This window comes from Echiichthys vipera (assembly GCF_963691815.1).
Source record: "Echiichthys vipera genome assembly, chromosome: 15".
NCBI lineage: Eukaryota > Metazoa > Chordata > Actinopteri > Perciformes > Trachinidae > Echiichthys > Echiichthys vipera.
Window position 1 is genome coordinate 16,664,712 of NC_139840.1, and position 25,400 is coordinate 16,690,111.

General features: G+C 40.2%; 2 protein-coding genes across 2 annotated transcripts; both read left to right on the top strand.

Annotated features, from left to right (window-relative positions):
• Nucleotides 1-1,213: 1,213 nt before the first annotated feature.
• On the top strand, nucleotides 1,214-2,170 carry LOC310957380 (putative G-protein coupled receptor 148; the record flags this gene model as incomplete). Its single annotated transcript, XM_083927922.1, has 1 exon — nucleotides 1,214-2,170. The coding sequence occupies one exon, from the start codon at nucleotides 1,214-1,216 to the stop codon at nucleotides 2,168-2,170; it is 957 nt and encodes a 318-aa protein (XP_083784048.1).
• Nucleotides 2,171-4,526: 2,356 nt separating this feature from the next.
• Nucleotides 4,527-24,588, top strand: klhl24a (kelch-like family member 24a). Its single transcript, XM_083928135.1, has 8 exons — nucleotides 4,527-4,719; nucleotides 6,621-6,739; nucleotides 6,834-7,678; nucleotides 9,470-9,654; nucleotides 13,378-13,496; nucleotides 19,581-19,769; nucleotides 21,210-21,398; nucleotides 21,527-24,588. Exons 2-8 carry the CDS (start codon nucleotides 6,665-6,667, stop codon nucleotides 21,725-21,727), a joined length of 1,803 nt encoding a protein of 600 aa, XP_083784261.1. The 5' UTR covers nucleotides 4,527-4,719; nucleotides 6,621-6,664; the 3' UTR covers nucleotides 21,728-24,588.
• The last annotated feature ends 812 nt before the right edge of the window (nucleotides 24,589-25,400 follow it).

Sequence of the window (25,400 nt, forward strand, 5' to 3'; positions counted from 1 at the left end):
TGTAGATCAGGCCAGACCCTGGAGGTTTTTATGTCCCTGTTGAAGACCCACCTGTTCTCCAGGGCTTTTAATTCAGGCTGAGCAAAACACCCGTCTACTGTTTTTTTATGTGTATTTTTCTTATTTTATTGTTCATTGAACTGTACAGCACTTTGGTCGTTTAAAATGTGCTCTATAAATAAAGTTTGAGTTGAGCTGATGCCTGTTGTAAATTATGAGGTATATGTGAATCTAATCGCTTTAATCTTGATGGGTTTTCAAATGGCTTAAAACTAAATCTGATTTTAAACATCTTGGGAAGAAAACTGATGAAGTTACAGCATGAAGAGCAGCTTTGAGGATGAAAGCTCCACCCCGTAACTATGTGACTGCCAAGTGGCTGTAGCTCTCTCCATCCCTATATTATCTGTATGAGTCAACAAGGAGGACATCAGATAAGGCCAGCGGGTGAGACGAGTCGTACAAAACGTTCATTGATTTATAGGATCATACAGCCTCATGGATGTGCAACACAGAGGTTTTTTTGTTCTGGATATCAGGTAAGAAAGCATACCTTTGGCCGATCAATAATTTGTCATTATGTGTGTCGTGTGTCTGGCCACAGCTTGGAACAAAACCAAATTATTTTCTGCTTTTGTCACAAGGGTTCCATTATTTGTAAATATTAAGGGGGGGGGAGGCTGTGGCATATAAAAAACTTAATTTTTATCTATTTCATTTTGTTGTCCTACCTTGATGTTTACAGAAATGGTGGTATATTCAAATTCAAAAACAACTTCCTTGGCAACATAACACTGGACAGGGCAGAGTCTATTCCTGTTTGTTCAAATTTGAATTTGGGCTTCTCATTTTCCTAATGATCTGGACTAAATAATACTGATATCAATGTCATGGTTTGTTCAGCCTGAAATACATCAATATGATGGATCTATGAAAACCTTAAGAGATATTTTTTTAAGTTCATAATTTAGTTACTGCTTCACACTCTTTCATGTAGAGACCTGCATTTGCTTATAGCAGATCATAATTATATATATATATATATATATAGTCACTCGACTAGACTGCATATTTGTATGTATCTACATGCTTGTATTGATTGTTGATATTCATTTATGGTATTTTCCATTAACAGGAAGCTGCTGGAGGAAGTGGTCATAACACCATAAAACACCTCAGTCAGAGCACCTGTGCCTCCATAACTCAAAAGACAATGACGTCATCAATGCTCATTTCAAACCTCACACAGGAATGGGTGGAGAGTCTGCGGAAGTGGCACCTGGATTTTTTTTTCATCCCTACCACAGTTGTCACTCTGGCCACCTTGCTAGCCAACCCTGTTCTCCTGACATGCATTTTCCTGTCCCGTGCCTTGCGTCAGGAGACACGTTACTTGCTGGTGGCCAACACCCTGATAGCAGACATGCTCTTCCTCGTCCTCAACCTTGCAACAGTGATCTGTAATGCCACAAGAGCTCATATGCCCTGGCTGGTTTGTGAGCTGGTCACAGCTGTCACTGTCACCGCCTACTGCTGTGCCATCCTCACCGTCACCCTCATGGTGGTCGACACCTACGCTGCCGTTCGCTGGCCTCTCCGTTACCATGACATTCTTCCACCTGCCCGCATCCACCGCATTCTGGTGGGGGTGTGGGTGCTGGCAGCCATGTGCCCTTTCACCCTGGTGATCACGATGGCAGTGGAAAGGGGAAATCCCCATGAAAAGGTGGCTGTGTGTCTTGTCCTCCTCTCCCTCGGCTTCATGAAGCACAGCATGGTGTGGATCCACATCTATTTCTTTGTAGCTGCACTCATCTGTGCTTCACTCATTTTTTTCTGCTACATTCGGCTCTACATGGTAACAAGGACCCAGGGCATCTGGCAGAGTCGCTTCTCCAGGGCTAGGGTGACGCTGCTTTTTCATGGGGTTCTTCTCCTGCTCTACTTTGCCCCCGGTTTTGTATTCACAATGGAGCTCTTCCTGTTCCAGAGCAAAGACATTAGTCAGGATGTTCGTGTCTGGATTAGCACAGTCAATATGTGTGTTTTCATGTTGCTGCCCCGGGCGTTTGCTCCATACCTGTATGGGCTGAGGTACAGGGAGATCGCTGACACTCTGATGCAGCTGCTGCACCAGCACAGGAGACTCAGCCAGATCACAGTTTCATGAAGACACTTACGAACTGTCCATTATTTAACTTTCTCTGATGGAATTACTTGCCCACCAGCAAATGTCCGATTTCACCCACATTACCTATATTAATTAAAAATATATCTTTTTTGGTGTCTAAATGCTGTTTCAAAACACTCCCCACATCCCTAATAATTTAAAAGAAGAAACACTAAAATCTCCTAATTCTATCTTATATTTTGGCCTACTGTGAGTCAAATTTAAGAATATTCTTTCTAATATACCATGTGTAATTTAGAACCTAAAGTCAAGAACCTCAACTTGATAAAAAACACCCAAATTCACAGAAATAATAGTTGAGGGCATGTCCTTGGTTTCCTCAATGGTAGCTACATCCCTGCTTGCTGCCCTGTCGATGTTACTCCACCTCTTTGTCATTCACATTTTCTTCAGATAATCATGGCTACAGTGACATGTAAACTGGTATTTCAATATCCCTGCCAGCTGTAGTTGTTGTGTAGGTTTATATCCGATATTTTTTTTTAAAATAAATCGTACAACCCAAATGTGTTTTTTATCATCATTATGTAATGTAAAAGCAATGTAGAACCTGCCTCACTTTTATGATCATACTGTTGTAACAAAGCACTTAACTCCATTTGCCCTCAGAGCCATGTTTGTCTAAAACTGGATGTTCAAGATCATTACCAAATGGCTGACTGACTTGGCAATTTAGGGGCACTACAGGAGATAAAAGAACACGTTCCCTCATTTAGAAAGAGCTGGTGAATAGCGATGAGTCAGACATCCTGTCTGCAGGGACCTATCCGTCTCTGAAACCGATACAACAGCTCAACAGCAGAGGGACACATTTGTCTGTTCACTGGGCTGCGTCACTGCTCTTTCCTGCATCAAATTCAAGTGTTTGCTTAGACCACTGAGCCTTGCTCCCTACAAACATCCTCCAAACGTCTGCTTCTAGTGCTAGATGTGCACCAATATAACATATTTTTGCCAATTTTGTATCAATTTCCACAGCGATTGATAATTACACAGTTCTTATAATAACAATAATGTCTGATTCTTTTTTGTATTGACTGATTTACCTGTTTTTTTAATGGACTTGTTTGCTTTTGGCAGTGATGCTTATCTTCCTCTTGGTCTACTCTGGTTTCATGGTTTTGTTCTAGTGTAGTTGTACAGCAGGTGCCTGGGGAAAAAAAAAACCTGCCCTGTGCAGTATTCTCACCTGTCCTGAGCTCACCCTTTTCCTGAAGTTGGGCAATGAGATGCTTGTCTCAACTTGTGGATGTTGCAGTTAATATGTTTTACTGATGGTGACAAAAGCCATTACACTGTAGGATACCGTTATAAATTTAGAGATAGATACCATGGACTCGTCCTGCTTTGCATTAATGGTCTGGAGAGACTTGTGCAATAATAATTGTATTATAATAATAACAATAATGATAATAATAATAATAATACTTGTGGTCGCCCTGTGACAAAAGGACCAAGACTTCACTGTTTATCTCTAATAATCACATTTTCTCTGGTTGGTAATGATCCATGGATGTGTACACATTTTTAAGTGGACATGGGCAGTAACTTTCAAGTGTAAAGTGTAGGCTACAATTCCTCCCAGTAGGTTAATACCCACATGGTTCAAAACTGTGTCAAATGGGAAAACATTGTGCACACTTCCAGTGAATTCAGCTGGGAGCTCTCAGAAATATTTTGCAACTGGGGAAGTTGTGACATCCTTTGTTCCAACTGAGCTCCTCCTTCCTCACCTGAAAAAAAAAAAACGCAGCATGCTGCTCTTCATCCTGTTTTCACCTCACGTGTCTACAGGATCACATAACAGCCATGTTTTTGTTAGACACATGCCTTTTTGTTTTACATTGTATGTCGACGTGACTACGTTAATACACGTTCGGAAGGGGGTAATTCATTAACACCGTATATTGCATTTACTTCTATTGTTTTCTTATTTTTATTATACATTATATATTTTTTTAATTTTGTACTTTTTTTCCTTAATTTTGGGTTAATATTGTCGTAATGACAGACCTCTACACGTCCATACAAGTAAGGCCATATAAATCTTATTGGTTTTGCGTTTATTGCTCAACCGCTGTCGTCTCCTGTTGTGAACTTCTTTCCTCCGAGAAAAGTTGGGTTTGTTTGCAAACAAAGGACAGCCACGTGGAGAGCGAGAGGCTCTTGGGAAGTGTTGTTTCTCAGTGGGCAACAACGTCAGCGACAACGATCAATTGAACTCATTACCCACAATGCACCAGCAGCACCAGCTGAGTGGGCGCAGTAGGCTGGATTTTTTTTTCGCCTGACAAGTATATATAGGTTCTGTGTTTACTGTTAGCTAGTTAGAGCTCTTTGTTTTTGTCCCCATCTGAAAAGTCAAAATGTCCCGGCTATATATACGCTTACTCTTTTTGCCATTATTATATTAGGGCAGAAATTGTAAAAGATATAGGCCATAAACTATTTCAGGATACATACTTTTGTGTTTTGTTTTGCTACTCTTTAACTGAAAAGGAAGCGTCATCTGGAAACGTCTGCGTAAGGTAACAACTTTTATCGATTACAAAAGATGTTGTTAAGAAGTTCATAAATAAAGAAAATATATAATTTCTTGCTTTTCGGTTGAATTTGTTGAGTCAAGCTAGCAACGGCTCAGAGTATTTTCGTATGTTGCCAAGGGCTAACGGTCTCCTTTGTCAACAGAAACCCTGCTCTGCCTTTTTAGTTGCCTGGAAACACATTTTACTCGAATGTCCGTAATTTACACTGAAATAGTTATATTTATATAAACAGTGGGATATAATGCCTTATTTCAACACTTGGATATTTTTTAAAAAGCACAAAATAAAATAGTATTATTATTTTATCTGTCAATTTTATTTTATTTAACATGGATAACAGTAAATAACAAGATGTTTTATTTTAAAATGGCCTTTTTCATTTTATGCCTTTCGTTTTTTTGTCTTTTTAATTTATTTTGTATTGTTTTATTTTACTGTTTATTATAATGCCTTATTTCAACACTAGAATATTTTTAGATAGCAAAAATGGAAATAACATTATTATTTTCTCCTTCAATTTGACTTTATTTCACATAAATAACAGTAAATAGTAAGATCGATTGGAAATGGCTTAATTGCATTTTAATGTCATTTTGATTTACTCCTTATTAGTCACAAAGCAGCCTAAAAAAGATTTTGTGCGTCAGACACCTGCGGCTAAACCTGTCCTCTGGTCTATGACTTAAGGAGGTGCTGCTGCAGGCAAATAACACACAGGTTGAGTCTGAGCCACAGGGTTAAAAATAACATAAAACTAATGACCTCACTAGAGGAAAGGCCAGACCTGCCAACGTTAACACAGGCAGTATGGCCATAAGAGATAAGAGAGTATAATGTGGTGTTGATTAAATATCTTCAAGAACTTGAACATTTGCTGCCCTAAATATACACAGTATTTAAGAATGTAAACAAGCCATACTTGATGGGACAGATTGGTTGTTTGCTGTAAGTAGGCATATGTCTAAAAAGCACAGAACATTTCACTCATAGCACTGGCTTTGCACTTATACAATACAATAATTATGTGTTGTCTGATAACATCCCTTCCCCCACTCTCTTTCAAAATAAACCTGACTTTTATGTAGTTTGGCTCACCTACCCTTGCTCAACTTTTCTTCCCGCCTGTGCCTCTTTGTTGTCTTTCAACTCACGCAGTACATTTTGCTGCAGGGCGCATGGGGTTTCATAGCAGTGATGAGCTATGAGCTAGAGTAACTGTCCTGCCGATGTGTGTGCAGCTCAGATTTCATTCCTTGAAACTACTTTTCTTAAACTGTGATGCAAGACATTTTAGCACTACCCCACAAGGCCTGAGACAATTCTTTGTGGGACTTGTTTTTTTCAATTCTGAGTGCTTTGTTTGCCTAAGGTGACTGTTTTCAATTCGTAGTACAGTGATCAAATTAGGTTGCTATTTATGAATTCATGAACTGCATATCCCCTTCAGATTTGATAGGATGCCATGATGATTAGTGATAGGCCGATGATATATTATGGCCGTTATTTGCGTTTTTTAGGTGCATCGTATCGGCCGATATGGGCTGTGGCGTTCGCCGATTATACCGGCATTATTTGCAGACAGGCATCCATAGGCAGGTCTGTGTTCCTGGAGACGCCTTTTTTAAGTTCGATAAATGTTCCTTTTTAAAAAATTTACACTTGTAACATTTGTTATCATCATAGTGTAATTTTTATGATGTCAATTGAGGGAGCATAAGTAGTATCAGCTCCAAATATTGGCTCAAGAAAATCGTCAATCAGTATCGGTCGGTATCTGCAACGGCCCTTAAAAATCCATATCGGTTGATCCCTAATGATAATAGTGATATTTAATGGAAAATGTTTTTTGTAATAATACTATACTTCCTGCTCTCCATCCTCAGGTTTTCTTAAAGTTTAGAGAAGGTCTACATTGACGGTGGCAGCCATGGTGTTGATTCTGGGCAGAAGGATGAACAGAGAGGACTCTGGGATCAGAGACTCACCAGCTGTCAAACGCAAGGTTCAGCCAAATGCTTTCTATCTTGCAGCTTTTGTTTCTCACCCGATTAAAGTCACAAACTGTACAAACTTTATAAATGTTTTTGTCTCTTAAGGTTTTTGAGGTTGACTCCAAAACTTTAGCCAGCCAGGATGTCCTGGACTTCTGTTCTGGCTCATCCCACTCAGACGGCATCTTGCAGGTATTCAATGAGTTTCGCGACTGCCGCCTGTTCACTGATGTTGTCATCAGTGTGCAGGGCCGTGAGTTCCCCTGCCATCGCGCTGTGCTCTCTGCCTGCTCCTCCTACTTCCGAGCCATGTTCTGCAACGATCACCGTGAAAGCCGCGAGATGCTGGTCGAGATCAACGGCATCCTGGCTGAAGCGATGGACTCCTTCCTCACCTATGTTTACACCGGCCGTGCCAAGATCACCACTGATAATGTCCAGTTCCTATTTGAGACCTCCAGCCTCTTCCAGATCTACACACTGCGTGATGCCTGTGCCAAGTTCCTGGAGGACCAGCTGGACCCTTGCAACTGCCTGGGTATCCAGCGCTTCGCAGATGCTCATTCCCTGAAGCAGCTAGCCAGCCGCTGCCGCAGTTACGCCCTGGCTAACTTCTCAGAGGTGGCTCAGCATGAGGAGTTCCTCGACCTACGCATAGAGGAGCTGGAAGAGTACACTGGCAGTGATGAGCTAGCCATCGGTAAGGAGGAGGTGGTGTTTGAGGCGGTGATGAGATGGGTGTACCACAGTGTGGAGCACAGAAAGCCCATGCTTAAGGCCCTGCTGCACCATGTGCGCCTGCCCCTTCTGCACCCCAACTACTTTGTCCAGACAGTGGAGGGAGACCAGCTCATCCAGAATGCTCCAGAGTGCTACCAGCTTCTCCATGAGGCCAGACGCTACCACGTGCTTGGAAATGAAATGATGTCACCCAGAACTCGTCCACGCAGGTAAATAAAATGTTGACTGACTCGTTATGAAGAAGGTGACGGATAATTGCGAACAAAAAAACACTGATCCATCAATCTGTTTATCCTGTCTCAATATTTTTGGCTTGTGGAAGTTGTATGACTTGTTAGTCTGATTACATTTTTACAGGATATAAATTATGAATGACAGTTCTTTTCTATTGAAAAGGGCAAAACCACTTTGTTTATTTCTTTTCTGACGTTAAGCCTGCTCAGCCGTTTTGCCTTGTTGGATTAAAACACCTCTTACACTGTGACAACAGAGGTCAGAGTGGGATAAGATAAGTCTTTTTAAGCAGTTAGTCTGTCTTTTATCAGTTACAACTTGCGCATGAACTTGGTGCCTCTAGCAGTGTTGTTGTTTTGTCTGTGCGTGTGAGTGTGTGAGAGAGAAGGACAGGGTGTGTTATTGTACTGAACATATAAGTGTGTCATTGAGTCAGCAGTGTTTTGTAGCCCTATTTTGAAATGGAAATGATAATGAGGGAGGCAGGGCATGTTCCTACACAGACCGGTTGGCTGGAAAGACGATAATGATGTGATGCAAGAAATGGCAAATCATGAAATGTTGAGTCTTGTTATCATACCAGCAGTGTAACTCACCTTGCTAATGTATTCAGGTCCTATATCCCTCTTGTTAACTTTTTACCTGTTTACCAATAGGTTGTTTTAATGTAGTGTTTGATAAAGGACAAACTTTGGTGCTGACTGACACCGTATGAATGAGATACAAAACGGACCATATGGCAGCCTCCTGTACAACAAACAAAAGTACAGCTGCCTTTGTGTGTTAGACAACTGACAACAGTGCCAGGTGTCATTTATTAAGGCTGTGTGAAGTGTATTTCAGGGTGTATTGTGTCAGTATCCAGGCAGATCTGTTCAGATCTGCAAGCCAATCAGGCAGTTAGTCCCTGCACTGTTTGCTTGGTTTGCCCTGAGGGCCAAATCCATTGCTGTTCAAAACAGACACCTGGTTCTCCCTTTTTCTTTGTCTACTTGAGCGCCCTTTTTTTTTTTTTATCTTGGGAAGCCTCTAGAATAAAATTAATGACATGCACACACAAGTTGCACACGCACACACAAGTTGCACACGTACACACCGCATACACACACATCTAGATAAAATGCTCCTAAGCTAGACTGTCTCATAGATGTACTGTATACAAGCACTTCAAATCAGCCCTACTCTCCCACCTGTGTTTCACCAATGTTGTTGTTGTTATCCAGAATACACTGGATTTTTGTCATCAGCATTTTAGAATGGTGCAATAAGAAAATAAGCTGTAGTTACTAGTTAGTCAGCTTCCCCTGGGAAATGCGGTCATATCCACAGCATGTGTTGAATAGCCAAATAGGAAAGCTTTGTTGTGATCATGGAAATTCAGCTTAAGTCTAGCCCCAAGTGGGTTTTTTGTCGTATTAATTGATACCTTTGTTGTGAAAAAAACTTTGTCTATGCGATAAGTGAAGCCATTCCTGTGGAAACCACCACACTGGTTCTGCCCTGGCACATTTCTACCTTCTGTAATTAGAAATCCCTCCTAGTGTTGACATGTAAATGTTTATATGTCTTTATAACCTTTGAATAGAACTACAGTGTTTTAATTACAGACCATGTCTGTTTTCAGTACATTCTTGTAAGGAGCCTTTTTAGTCAAACATGCTCATCCTGTGTTTGTGTTTTTTGTTTTATTTTATAATTCCCCCTCCATCTCTTCAATGTTCCATTCATTTCCCTGCGCCTCACCATGTCTGCTCCCTTTTTCACAGGTCGACTGGCTATTCTGAGGTGATTGTGGTGGTGGGGGGTTGTGAGAGAGTGGGGGGCTTCAACCTGCCCTACACTGAATGCTATGATCCAGTCACAGGAGAGTGGAAATCACTGGCCAAACTACCCGAGTTCACCAAGTCAGAGTATGCTGTCTGCGCCCTCCGCAATGACATTCTGGTGTCAGGTAAGACCCCGCTAAATGTGTTACAAATCATTTAATAGCATGGCAAATTATGCAATGTACAGGTATGTATTAACGGTGACTGATAATGTTGTCAGGTTACCAAGAGCCACAATTTCCCTAGCAGGCTGTGTTTTTTATTTTAATGAAACCATTTTAGCTATTGCAAATTCAAAATGACTAGTAGATTTAAATCAAGCCTACCAATACTATTTCACTGACTTTTTATATGTATAGACTCAGTGTGGTTTTGTTATTTACAAAGTACAGTTTCTTTTAATAATAGTAAGATTGTGACATACCCAAAAAGAAAGATTCACTAGTACACTCTTCAGGGACATGGCCAGTCCTGGCTTGGTTTGTCATCTAATCTCCCAGTGTAGTTGCAGGAGAGGCCATGATGGCTTTTTGCCCTGTGTTATTTTTACAGCGACGGCCTATTTGAGTTGAAGGAAAATATGAGAGCAACATCTGTATGCACACTCCTGGCCAAGTGCTTAGAGAGGCCTTCATGGGCCAGCTCAGTCCCTCTCTCTTCCTCTGGCCAATCATAAGGGTCACCACCTTTTACGTCGGTTCAGCAGCTTCCTAGGATCTTCTGCATGCAACAATCTAACATCCATTTTTTATTTTAGAATACACCAAAAGGTCATGATGTGATTAGCTTGGAATAAACCTCAATCTGAGATATTATAACTCTCATTGCTTCCTGGCCACGCTGCTGCATTTTTTGGAACTCGGCATCGGCCAAGTGTGGTGTAAGCCTCCTTCGGTGAAAAATAGATCTAGATTAAACAAGACGTTAACATTACATCTTTCATCTTAACTGATGAGGTCAGTGGGAAGGTAGTTTTTTTTTTCAAAGCCAAACATGTGCTGTGTACAAGATGCAGCACTGTTAGGCAGTTGTTTTCTTAAGGAAATAGTGGTTGAGAGTTTTTCTTTCCAAGAATATGCATTGACAAAAGTTCAAACGTGCCTGCTGGGACTGCTCGTGCTAAGACATGCTTTACACAAGCTGAAAAACATTACTGGACAAAAACAGCAGTTAAGAGATGTAGAGAAGAGAAAAAAAATGAAGACGGTTCTCCCCTTCAGCAAAGAGTGTGCAGTATTTTCACTGTGCCGAGTACTCACGTGCTTGCAATCCAACCTCAAGCACTGCCTGGAAAAGTCAACATCACCCCTCCCACCTCTCTCTGTTTTCACACACATACTGCTTTATAGCAACATTATAATCTTCATTGCCCCACTTTCTTTTTTTTGTTACCCCCCATGTGCCTTGACACACTTAATCCCCTCTTCTCAACTTTATTTTTATCTTGCACTGTTGTACATTCCCACACACATACCATACAGTCTGTCTGTCTGTCCCTCTCCTCACACTGGGAACTGCTGCAAATACCTTGGAGGGCCTCCAGTCTCTCGCACAGCTGCAGTTAGATGTGGTCTCAAATAGGATGTAGCTCAATTGAGCATACAAAACCTCTTAGGACAGCAACAGGGACTCTGGTCACCACTGACTTTCTCACATCCGTCGAATTGTATCCAGTCTCTTTGTCATATCCAGAGTGAGCATGCTGAATTCACAAAGAAATGCTTTGAATTCAGGAGTACTTCCTATTATTGCAGTCTGCGTCATCTCACAAGATTAACATGCCCCGATTGAATATGGCGACATAAACTAAATGTACTACTGCTCAGTACTCCATCTCGATGATGTCTTATCAGCTAATGAGCAGCAAAACACATGTGCTTGCCTCACACATTGCAGAGGGGTGCAGGACAGGTCATAGTTACAAGTAGCCTTACTTCTCTTGTAGCCTTCTCATCAGGAATGTTATAGCATACTGAACTAGATCATTTGCATGTAGCCATTGAACCCCATGTAACTGTACAAAATGCGTAACTCTCAGGAAGCTGTCATACAAATCATATAGGGCCCTCCCAAAGACACTGCCTCTTGTTCCTTAAGAATAGTGATTAGCAGCAGTGGTCCTCCCTATCCGAGCCAGGAGGCCTGACATTTTTTTTACCAAGACTACCTTCTGAAGGTAGTGGCTCTTTTAGCTAGCTTTCTAGGTTTACAAGGCTCTCTTTGAAGTTTGTCCACTGCCCACATGTTTCCTCCTACATGCGACTCTTTAAAATCAGAAGCCTCAGGGGCAGCAGACTGTCTGGCTCTCTCACTATCCAGCAGATTATCTAGCAGACACATGCTGCGACTAACTTCCTACCCTTGTCTGCTTTTGTCTGTATGCTAACAGTATAATATAAAATGACTGAACATTAATGATTACCTTTAAGTACCCATGTATAGCCCCTGGTTTATTGATGACCTTTCAAGGCGGCAATTTTTGTTGTTGTTGTTAGGTTAAAACGCGTCTTATAGCAATACCCACCTGTCTAGTCTGTCAACTATCTTACAATACAGACAATACTTTGTTTGCATGTGAATACAGAAGAAGCCTAGACACCTTTGTTTTCACTGGCAGGATCTCTTTATGCCTTTATCATTGCCCCATATAACCGCCCACATGTGTTCTGTAGAAGAAAAACACCCAACGACAACTTGCTGGCACTACCACAACATAATGTAATGTATTTAGAAAATGTTTTATTTTAGTTTCATGATATTACCATGTATTAATCCCAGTTGTTAAATGGGGCGCTGCTCTTCTCTGAAGGGCACCACATTTTGAAGGCAGGAGTGTTCTTATTAATGTTCATAATCTGTGTTTTATTTACCGATATCACCACCATGTGATCAATTTAAGTCCCAGTGTGAAATAACACAGATTGTCACTGACTGTTTATGTGCTTGGGTCTTGTTGGTATCCATGCTACACCCGTGCTCCAAGGTGTACTTTTTATGGATTAATTAACTGCTACCTGATCTTATAACAGTGCCGTGGCCACAACATTTACCTAGTTTTTCAAATGGCTTTTAGATATTGTTACATTTTCTCTTTTTAATCTAAATTTCAGTTTACTTTGGTTTTGGTTGGTTAACCTATATTTTGTCACATCTTTATCTTTCATGCATGCTTAAAAGTTAGCTTGTGCCACCCATTGTATTTTCAAAAGCTTAGTTTGGATTTTCCCTCAGTCTGAGTATCAACAGACAGGTGTGAGTGTGTGTGTGTTTGGGGAAGGGAGAGAGAGAGACAGAGAGAGAGCACGAAAGCACATGTCAGGGCTTGTTAAAACTGTGTCTGGGTCACACTGTAACTTGGCCGGGTGTCTGTTATTGATCTCCACATCTTCTTACACATAACAGTTGACAGTAACTGTCATGACACTCATGCTGTAGCTCTCTTAGCTGCAAAATAGTCTATATTATTCTATATTATGGTGTGTTTTCTTTAGAAACTATTTAAAAAGTATGCTATTTCACCATTCTCAACCTCACCAGTAGAAACAAACTCCTAAAAATCACTAACATATCTTCTAAAATGAGTAGTAGCCCACTTCCAATCTGATACCATATGTCAGATAGTCAGATAAGAAACTTACAACTCTGCCCCAGATAGGGGATGTAGCATTTTGACACAAAGCTGGCTTTTCATCAAGAGCAGCTCTTTTGTTATGTTGAAGCTTTTCATTTATATCAGATCAACTGGATTATAAACAATAACAATCTGAGTTGCCTAGTGCTCAATTTACTGCACTCAAAGTTGTCTGAAATATTGTCTTGAATATTGGTTTGTCCCTTGGTGCTTTTAGGTGGTCGTATCAACAGCAGGGATGTGTGGATGTACAACTCCCAGCTCAACCTGTGGATCAGAGTGGCTTCTCTTAACAAAGGCCGCTGGAGACACAAGATGGGCGTCCTTCTGGGCAAGGTAAGAAGGGAGCCTCCAGCCAGATCTATGCATCAGGTTGCATGGTTACCCCACCATGGGTGACATGCATGGTTCTGTTACTACGTCATAACCACTTAATACACCAGTAAAAATCCAGTTTAAAAAAGTACACTTTCAATAAAGCTACAGTTTGGTTTCTCAGGAAAATGGGATGTGTGCTTACAGAAATTTGAGTCATGGGTGCTTCAAGGAAATAGCAACACAATATCTTTATGACCTGAGGTAAAGCACACCTGTTGGAAATGTTCCATATAAGGATGCACCGGTCCAACTTTTACAGTCCTGATACCGATACCTGGGCTTTGGCTATTGGCCCATAACAATAACTGAACCAATACCAGTGTTTCATTAATAAATTGTGCCTCACTGTGTGGACCGGAGGCAACTGGATCATTCTTTTATGTGTAAGGCTGCATCAGGCTTGACTTACATTGCTTTCCTAACTTTGAAAAACAAAATGTAACAAATAAATTTACTGAATTTGTATTTATTATTATAATATATATATAAATGTAATAATAAAGAATTTTATTGAATAGGCCCCATTGTCACCAAGACCTAATCCAGCTATTTGAGTCAGTATCTGCCTAAACACATATATCCGTATCGGTGCATCCCTAGTTCAGTGGAGCTTTTTGACTGCTTTCGATCCAAACCTTTCACAATAATTTGTCTCATCCCACTGTTACACATACTCTCTTGCCTGAGGACTTGAAGGAATTTTTAAACAGACCAAGGGCTTTGCATACTTAGTGATGATTGACATTAAGTATCTAGTCTTGACTTACACCAAAGTGACTCATCGGCGGCAGAAAGTAACCACTAAGAAATTTCAGTCACATTTGACTATTGCTTGCTTTCTGCTTATCAGGGATCCTCCATGTTAGTCTCTGAGGGCACCTTCTTACAAGGAACAACATGTTAGATTATTCTCGCGTGTGGCGCTTCCTCTTGTTGCCCCAGGGTGAGTAAACGGCGGGTGCCAGGTCATCTAACACATCCTGGATACATACGAGCAGTTTCAATAGAGAGAAGGAAGTTAAAACAGGCATATAAACAAGTTCCTTAGCTACTGGTACACATATGGAAAATACTTAAACTGTCGCTTGTAGTTTTTTTCTGCAAATATGCTTCTCTATTTTGTATATCTTTCAGAACTTTTTAACATTTTCATGTCCTTTCTATCAAATGTCAGATGCATACCTCAGCCAAATTACAGTATGTAGTGTCAAGATTGAAAACAGTGATTTGACACCAGTATGATTGTGAAATTTGAATAAATTTAAAGCTGAAGTTGTTAACTTGCTTAACTTGCTTCTTCTATTCCACCACGCCTGATCTACAACAACCACTCTGACGCAGTGTCAGTAACTGCTCTGAACTCCGATCAAACTATGAAGCTAGGCAGTGCTGCTCAAATGAGAGACTGCGTTACGGTATTGTATTTATCACATAAAGTCTTTTCAGAAACATGTTTTAGTGCACTATTTAGCTGTAAAATGAGAATGTTTGTGACCAAGTTGAGCCAAACCCAAGCCATGCCCACCAGCTTACTGGCCAAACAAACTTTCTCATTTTACAGCTAAACAGTACAGTAAAATATGTTTCTGAAAACACTTATTGCGAGGAAAGGGAAATACAGTAACAGAATCTTAATTCATATTTAATCAGCGCTACTAGTTGTAAAATTTAATTGGAGTTCACAAGCAGTCATTGACAGACCGTCAGAAACTCCTCGACTCTGATTGGTTGTCGGTTAGGCATAGTGGAATCTAGCAGGTGCCATTAGGAGCAGATGGAGAGCAGAAGGTGGAAGACATGACTTTCTCACAGATCATCTGTCTCGTGCTCTCAGGATGTTGTGACAGTTTCAGCAAATATGAAATAACATATCTTTTACAGAAAGTTACGAGTTTGAGCTGATCATTAATCCTTGATCGCTGCCTCTACTCTTGAGCTGTTACTATTTACAGTTTCTTGTAAAATGCCAGGTGGACATTCTTGTTTGAGGGCAATGAGAGTTTAATGGATGTGTGCCAGCACCTCACACTTCCAAGTTAAGCACTAGCTTAGTCCACTTGCCCATATCATGTTCTATGTGTGTCTGCACAATCACATAAGCCTTCAGTGGTCATACATAGCTGCGAGAACCCCTAATGAGCCTGTAAACACACAATGGGTTTGAATATGTAGGCATAGTTTAGCACACTTACTTTGTAATATATACAGTACAAGACTGTTCATGTTCCCATGGCTTGCTGCATTCTATTTACAAGAGGAAACTCTATCATTACATATAATAACATAAATAACATTACTCCTTACCTGTGAAATATTTGTAACCACATGATGTATTTGGTAGATAAGTGAAGTCTACCTTCATTGCATAGCATTTAAATTTGAAGCATTTGTGATTATAAAGACCCATCTTTTTTTCTTTTTTGGGGGGGGCAGTTTTTCAAGCCATTATTATATAGGACAGACAGGAAATGGGGTGAGACAGAGGGGGGGCATGCAGCACAGGACCGCAGGTTGGAGTCAAACCCGTGGCCGCTGCCTTGAGGACCTTCAGCCTCTTTACATGGGGTGACTGCTCTAACCATTGTGCCACCGCCCGCCCCATAAGGACCATCTTAATGCTTATACAACAATGGCGTGTTCCTCCTCAAAAGGTTTCTGAACTATAATTATCTGTTTTTAGTCTTGTGTAAAGCCATTGATTGTCTTGGTTGAATCAGGCAGAACACAAACAGGGATGACTCAAACTAAAACACCACTCGTGTGTGGTTATTTAGTCATCATGTGTAAAGATCATAGACACAAGTACAAGTGTTCTTGGAAAGCTTTGGGATAAAACAATGCTTTGTTTACTTTGTCAGAGAGGGCCTGACTCAGGAGGGGTTTGTGTCATCTGCAGCAAAATCTGCAAACATCCTTTTTTTTTAGAGCTCTGCTTCTCACTGATCTGTATTGGATTTTCTGTGACTTCCAAACAACACCCCAAATGCTTAGTTGCCTTACCACAGAAACAGCAAACGTGTGTGAGTGTGCGCATTCAGCCTACACACTGGTCCTCCACAACAGTGAGGTAATCAGCTAAAGGGTCACTCTCTGGCCATAAAAGTCAGTAATTAACTCAGAAGTGAATCATGTATCACGTTATGGTGCAAACAAGATGGATTGCCTTTTTAACGTGACTCCAAAAGTTATAGATCATGAAAGGAAACCAAGTTCAAACGTACTGATCTGCAGCTGACATGCTCTCATGCAAGGATTATTTGATGCTAAAATAAGAGGGCACCGTAGAGGTTTTCATTCAGTACCATTAATTTGTACTGTATTGCTGTAATTGCGTCTTGTCAGGCGTCTGTTTTTACCCTTCCTTGAAAAACACATTCCTCACATGTTAAATCCCAGGAGAGGGTCTTGTCTTCCCACTTCCTGTATCTGTCACACATGTGATTTTTTCTTCTTCTTTGTCCTCTTGTTCTTATACTTAAATCTTTCTGTTTTTTTCTTTTTTACAGATTACCTTATTTGTGCTTCCACAGAACTCTGTGTTTTCTTTTTTGTTATCCCATTTCATTTCCTCATATCTTTTCACAGATTATAAGTGTTTTTTGTAGTTTTCATTCCAGATGGCATCTGGCCTCTTATCATACAGTATTTGTTTCTTTAGGATACATCTCTGTGTTTTTTTTTCTTCTTCATTTTCCCTCAGAATTCAGTTCATCCTTCTCCCCCTCCTCCTCCTCCTCCTCCTCCTCCTCCTGAGTTTGTACCCAGTCATTTCCTTATTCTGTCTGTAATTTCCTCTTTTGATGTGCAGCGCTTGTGCACCAGTTGCAAAAATTGAGAAACAAGGCTGAGTGTAGTAAACAAGCCTGTACAATAAGCAGGTATGCATCTTCATGCTTTCATGCAAATACCTCAATGTTGGCTTACACCAACTCACTATTCAAACTATTTGCATATTCAGTTGACAGTTAAAATATCTTAAGCACATACGCCCACATTTGTCTTACTAGTGCAGATCTTACATTTACTACATCCATTCACATGGTCCTTGCCACAACCTTAAGTCTAAACTTCTAAATAAATAAATAAGTAGGCACACACACACACACACACACACACACACACACACACACACACACACACACACACACACACACACACACACACACACACACACACACACACACACACACACACACACACACACGCACACACTTCTCCGTGGCTTGTATTCTGTGATTATTATTCGCTCTTGTTTCCATAGAGTAGAAGCAGAAATAGGTCACCACTTGTTTTCCCCTCCCTGTTATGGCTGCACTTGGTGACGGCTGTTCTCATCTATCATAATGGTTCTCTCTCTCCTTCTCTCTCTATCAAGTATCTATCTATCTTCTCTCATTGTCGTTACTTCTCACTTCTCTGTATGTTAAGGACAGTTAATCATTCAGCCATCACCAGTCTTTGAACATGGTCATAAAATAAGCCACGAATATGCTTGTTCGGTGGTTAGCAAGTGTGTCCTCAGAGAGTCATAAATCATGTTTGGCTTAGTGTTTATGTGATAGCCACATACCTCAAGTCGGTATACAGTATGTGCTACCATCATCACACCAATGTGGAATGCGCCTATATTGATACACACTTTCACGTATCAAAATCATGTGGGGTGTTTTATCAACTGACTGCAGAGTGGTGAGGGCGAAAAGAAAAGCGTGATCCAAAGCCCCCCCAACACTCTTAACTAATAAGAGCTCATAAGATTGTTTGTTTCACAGAACCCTCTCTGAAGGTGCCATTGGCAAAGGTCAGGCATTCTATTACGGAGGAGAAACAAACTTTTGAACACATCTTGTGTGTCTTAAAATGACATGAAAGTGAAGATAATCGGTGACCTAACCCCTCAACATGTTGCACTTGATTAACTGTATCTCCAGTGCCTTATCCCTCTTGTTTCTCTTGCACCTCATTCATTTGTGACAACAACCTGCATTTAACATTCGTTATCAGCTGTATCAACAGAGTGTTGAACAAATTTCTACGTTCCCATAGTCAGTGAATTACAGTGTGGAAGTCGCTCCCCACCAAATGTGGACTACACGTTATTACCATTGAAAACGCATGAATGAAGAAATCATAGAGACAACAGTACTCTTTTGTTTTTTTTACTCTGTATCAACTTGTCAGTTAAAAAAGGTAGTAGCACTTGTGTCCATAAGCACAGGTGTTGCATGCAAATATCCAGGTATCTCAACCACTTCCTCCTTTTTGTTCCATCTTTCTTTGTGTTTTTGATTCTCTCTTTTCTCTTCACCTCTTTCTCTCTCTCCTCTGTACATGTGCTTCAGATTTTGTGGAACTGGCTTTCTGTTGCACAAGATCAGTCTGTCGATGAGCAAGCAGCGTCATGCTCATAACCAGTAATACTGTATGTTCTTAACACGTGATCCCCTTCCAGTGTTTTAAGGAAATAGAAGTTTACCATACATTTCTACCTTCCACCATCCCTTTTTCACATATTTTATATATAAATATATTCTCCATGCCTCATGTTCACAATTTATTTTATTATTTTGCCATTCTCTTACCAAAAGGCATTTGTTAGAGTGCATATATTATGTCAACACAATTCTCCAGTTTGTAATGCTTTAGCTTTCAGTAAAGTCTTTGTTATTGTTAGTGGTTCAGATATAAATATCATGAAAATGGCACAAAATAAATTAATAGTTAAAATATTGTCTATAAGAGCAATGAAAACAGAGACAATGGTGCTTGTTCACAAGAAGTGCGTCATTTGTCATCCACACCTGAAAGACTGGTTCTGTATGTGCCGATGTAGAAACTATTGTTCATACTCATGAACTAGTGAGCTTGAAAACAAAAATCCCTCTTAAAGTATATACAACACCTAAACATGATAAAAATTTACGAAAAAACTCTCCGTATCATAATTTTGCTCTGTGTAAGATTGCTGTGTACATCAGTTGCTCCAAGGTGGTAATCTCAACTCCTCCTCTAATCCAAATATGTTTGCGTGTCTTCCCTCAGGTCTACGCTGTAGGTGGCTATGATGGGCAGTGCCGCCTGAGCAGTGTGGAGTGCTATGACTCATTCTCTAACCGTTGGACAGAGGTGGCTCCAATGAAAGAGGCAGTCAGCTCTCCGGCTGTGTCCAGCTGTGCCGGCAAGCTCTTTGTCATAGGAGGAGGGCCAGATGATGACACTTGTTCAGACAAGGTGGGAAACAGATGTGTGCTTCCACCTACCACACACTTAAGCATGCAGTGATGCAATCTGAGGCGCTTTTTGTCTCAGATAACTATCTTTCAGAGATTATACCTTAGAGATGCAAAGTAGACGTTTCAGTGGATTGGCTAAACAATAATTTGACGTGTTGTCAAGAGAGGTATATATTTAAATTAGGCTGGGCTACAGATGGGTTAATATTTCTTTTTTTTTCTCAATAATAACAAAAACATGAAAAAGAGAGTGCAATGTAAAATGTGTTTCCTCTGAGAAAAAGAAATGCAAAGGAAATATTGAATACGTCCTGTTTGTGTGAGTTCACAGACTTTAGATGATTATATATTTTAGATGAATGATGACCGTTATTCTATGTGTAACTGGAAATACAAAGTAAGCCTTGTCAACTGTTGAGGCCTATCCCTGAAAGATAAAACTGTCAAGTCACCAAGAATTGATGACTAAACATTTAAAGCCCCTGGCGGTTCATCTTATATGATGAAAGCCATGTCCTGATCATTCTGGTTCATCCTGATGAAGCTAGTTTTACTGGATTAATTATATCCTGATCATTATGTCCATGCCAGCCTTTATTCGTGCAGGATTTCAGGTTTAATGTCACATCAATGACTTATTGATTGAAACGCATTTACTTAATGAGAGGACAGTGACATGCTATGACATGATGCTGTTGGAAATAAGAAGAGCCTCAGGAAGAAGAAAAGGAAAGAAAGCAGACTAATGCAGACCAAAGATGTATCCAGCAGCAAAAAAAACAGTACGATATCAAGATAAAGATTTAATAAAGAGTGAATGTGTGGATGATTTAAGGACTCAATGGTTATCTGCCAGGATGTACACTCTATAATGTTGTGCTTAGATAACCCCAGAGATCAGGACTTGACAGGCTAACTTGAAATAGTTATATAATGTTTTGACTGACAGCCATGTTGTTGATAAGGAACATGGAAACAGTGGAATACGCAGGAACCCAAAGTTCAGTAGAAGCATCCACCGGCAGAGAGGCAGTCTGATAAGAGTTGACACAACATGGCTGAGTATTTGTAACTGGCTCTACGTGGCCTAAAGGGACTAGGGTTTATGCTGCCTCCAATTCCTTCCAGCTACTTATATCTAGAATCGGCGTCATTCACAATGATCCTTGTCTGTTAGAGTGTGTTGTTTTTGTTAGGGGTTCAGTCAGAGACAACACTGTTTAGGAGAAAGCAATCTTGAAGAGATGTGGGTAAGAGAATGCTAGGATAGTATACGAAACCACTTAGAGTCAAGCTAAAGTCAGCCCACAGAACAGACAGTCGGGAAAACCACAGAATGAGCTCCATATAAATATATATATATATATTTTTTTTTTTTTCAACACCTATCTCATCACATGGATTCTTTCTTCTTTTTTCATCTAACTGTATGTCACAGGTTCAGTGCTATGATCCAGAGACAGACACTTGGTTACTGCGGGCAAACATCCCCATCGCCAAGCGCTGCATCACAGCAGTGTCCCTCAACAACATGATTTATGTGTGCGGCGGTCTCACCAAGTCCATATTCTGCTATGACCCCGCAGAGGACTACTGGATACACGTGGTTCACACATTTAACAAACAGGTAATATAATATATATATATGCAGATACGGCGCACTTGAGGAACCTACTGTTTGAATTCATCTGCAAGAATTCCCTGAAACTACGACCTCTAATTTCTGTCTCTCTGTCTCTTTCTCTCTCTCTGCAGGAGAGCTGCGGCATGTCGGTGTGCAACGGCAAGATCTTCATCCTTGGTGGCAGAGGGGAAAATGGCGAAGCAACAGACACCATCCTGTGTTACGATCCATCAACAGGCATCATCACAGGAGTGGCAGCCATGCCGCGGCCGATCTCTTACCACGGCTGTGTAACCATCCACCGCTACACTGACAAGTACCACAGGTCCTGACCATAAACTACCACACGCACGCACACACACACACACACACACACAAACTAAAGAACTTAAACTCGTTGAAAGTTAAGCTCTCCAAGTTCACCCCATGCACAACACAAACACAGTCACACACTTCTTTTCAACAGGCACATTAAGTAGCTAAGTCCACGTCGAGCTAATTTATTTTCTCACCGCATCATGTAGCAATACTCATTGTGGTGCTGTGAATCTTTTGCTGTTTTGTACCATAGTTATAGCCCTTCTGTGGAAATGCTCAGTGGTTAATATTGCTAATGACTTGTCTGTTACCTAAGTCAGATCAATATGGCAGTAATGGCACAAGCTTGGGAAGTAAATGAAACTGATTATTAAAAAAAATAGAAATACTATGTAAATTGTGATTGGAGATTAAATTATTCTAAACTCAAGTCTCACTTAGATTTCCACAGAGGTGATGGATTGTTTAGTAACGCTAAAATGTCTGGTAACATTAATGAGTTTTAATCATTTATTTTATTACGATAGTGACTAGCAGGTAATCAGTTTGACAGTGTACTTCCCAGCACTGTGCTTTTATTACTGTGCGAACTAACCTCACCCTAAACAAAACCAATGCCATAAGGCCAGCATTGAAAAAAAGAATGAGCCAAGAATGATCTGCCAGCAGAAGAAAAGTGATATGAATTTATTTTTGACCGACACATGAGTGTCCAGGTCAGATTACGCACCTTGTACCCACTGCACTCCATGTGGATTCATACGTTCAGTACCGCACAGTACTGGCAAAGAACAGTAAAAAGTACTGCCCTCCGTTTTTTTTTAACTCTTTTCCTTGATACTGAAATTGACCTGCTAAAAAGGTGGTAAACAGTCAGCCAGCTGTTTCTCCCACCATATCAGTGGTCATAGGTACAAGTTGCTTTCACCCGTTCGCAGCGAAGAGAGAAAGAGCAGCTTTTCCAAAATACTGGAACATAGCCACCGTTAGCTCTGCCCTCTTGTTTCCCTTTTTTAATCACCTAGTTCCACTTCCCATGTGCATTTCCCTTTTCCATCCTCCAGCTGTGCCATCATCACCTCACATTTTGATATCTCCTTTTTGCTTCATTTTAATCATTACACTCATTACTGACATTTTATTTTATTTTTTTAAGTTATACCTTTCTTTTTTTTTTATAATTGGATGTTTACTGTATCATAAGTAGCTTAAGTGTGTCTATTTCATATCAATGTTAGTTTATTGGTGTACTGGCCTTGTGGGTGGTTTTATAGATGTGAGAGGCCTTTGCAGATCAAACTCAAAGACTGCTCTGAATAAGTGGTGTGCATGTTTGGTATGTACAGAATGTATGTATGTTTGTGACCTATCGGTTTGGATTCGCCAACCCCAAAAAGGTGTATCGAGGACTTCTAGTGTAAGCATTGCACGACTGCTAACTTCTGTTAACACCTCTCACCTGTGCACTTACATGGAAAAATGTAACTCGGGGTAACCATAGAAACCTCCAGGTGTGTATGTGTGTTAACTGGTCAGCTAAAGTGGTGTGTGTAGCAGTGCTACACTTCACAAAAGGGGGAGGGGGGAGGGAATATTGCTGTGAATATAACTTTAATATGTTTTTATGTTTAACTTGTATTTAAATGTATCCCTTTTGTTTGAATTTTGACTTTTTCTATAACTGAGAGCCCCAAATGTGCACTTTGACAGAATCCTGTTAAATGTAGTTATATGACAGTTGTTTCCTTTTTTCTTTTTTACTGTATCAGTAAATGTTCTTTGCTTTCATGTGACGTATGATAGAGACAGTTAAAGGGCCTGTCAGCTCCTCCCTTTGGTCGCTGCCTGCTATGGCGCAGATATTCTATGAAAAACAACAACAATTGCTACAAGAGAACATTGTCAAAAGCGAGATTAGAGTTTAGGCTTTCCATTTTAGGTTAAATACACAGCATAAGAACATCAAAATGCACTTCCGTCTGTCAGTCACAATGACAAAAACAGATGGGGGTATTTTGGCTTAAACCATCCCCCAGGCGTTTTCTCAGAAGGGTGAGTTTGATGTCAGTTCTTCAACAGAAGCACAGGCCGAAAAGAAAACACCCTCAGGCTCGTTCACACTCCTTAACACAAGTAACATACTTAGGGGTAACTCAGGAAGCCAACAAGAGGAGGCTGGGAGGCAAGAAGGTGGTGATCAATCAAGCGGGAGGGAGTTGGATGAATAGTGACAGAGAGAATTTGAGTGTGTGTGCGTCTGTGATTTCACTGAGTATTTACACATAACACGTTATGTTGATTTATGGATTTTCATTATTAGATATGTAGAGGCCTTCATACATTGTTTGCTTTGATAAGATTATTCATTGTGATTTGTTTTTCCTTTTGATTGTTGTGGTGAGTTGCGGAACCGTTTGTCGCAGAGATATTTTGCACCCCACATGCAAATAGCATGCCTTAAATGAAACTCTGAGGCGCTGATTGTTAAAAGGTGACTGATCATAAATTTGGATGTGAATGCAAACATAAACCGAAGTGGATCAGATTAATATTCAAAGGGGACTTTGATGAAAAATGCCAATGGGTAAATTGTGCTTGCATGCAAAGATGGGGGCTTGAATGTGTTATTTGCGGAATGCTGCCCTATGTGCCTTTTTTTAAATAAATGAATGATGAGTGGGGAATTAAATGGTATCATTTTGATAAAAACGTTTCTTATTGTATGTATGACGTGATGTTTTAACGCCTCTTTCTCCTCAGATGGTCTTTGTCTAACTGTGAGAAAGCTTTGGATTTTTTGTTAACTATAGTATGAAATGTAATGGTTGACTTGTGTAAGAGAAACATCAATAAAGTTTTTCTTTCTGTACCAACACATGTAGCTTGTCCCATCAGTATAATAAAAGGGTTTGAGAATTAAGTTTTATAAAGTCTATCTATCTATCTATCTATCTATCATCTATCATCTATCATCTATCCATCTATCCATCTATCCATCTATCCATCTATCATCTATCATCTATCATCTATCATCTATCTATCTATCTATCTATCTATCATCTATCATCTATCTATCTATCTATCTATCTATCTATCTATGACTTCTGTATTTCACTGCATGGTCAATTACAAACTAAGATGTCCTGATAACACTTTTTTTAAAATCTGAAGATCGAGATGAAAAGCAGGTGTTATACTGGAAGCTGACCAGCTATTACTTGATATTCTGTTTTAAAATTAGTATCAACACAAATATTCACATCATAAAAATATGGAAGATAGAAGATTATACACAGTGATTGAACCCACAGCATTATGTAGATATCACCGATTTTTACTTAATAAACAACAACAAAAAAAATCACGTTGTGGTTAATGAGCCATTATGTTTCAAACTTGGATTGAGCAACTTGTATTGCAATGCACATTCATATGGCCTTTTTGTTATGTCTTATGTGGTGATTTAAATACTCCATATTGCGGTTTGGTTTAGTGGAAACCACAAACATTCTTCGCACAGATTATCATGGGCACAATGTCCCTGCATTCACACTAAGCAATGTGTTCATCAATTACACACCATTCACACACACACTCGAGTTTCAAGTTTGTATCCGTTCATTAATCTTGTTAATATAAGACATTTGGCACTGTCCCCTCACACCCACACTCATCCTGGTGCGGGCC

Excerpts from the sequence above, each read along its gene's own strand:
- klhl24a (XM_083928135.1), top strand. The coding sequence starts at position 6,665 with ATGGTGTTGATTCTGGGCAGAAGGATGAACAGAGAGGACTCTGGGATC. Across the intron at positions 7,679-9,469 it reads CCCAGAACTCGTCCACGCAG|GTCGACTGGCTATTCTGAGG; the intron begins GTAAATAAAATG and ends CCTTTTTCACAG. Across the intron at positions 9,655-13,377 it reads CAATGACATTCTGGTGTCAG|GTGGTCGTATCAACAGCAGG; the intron begins GTAAGACCCCGC and ends TGGTGCTTTTAG.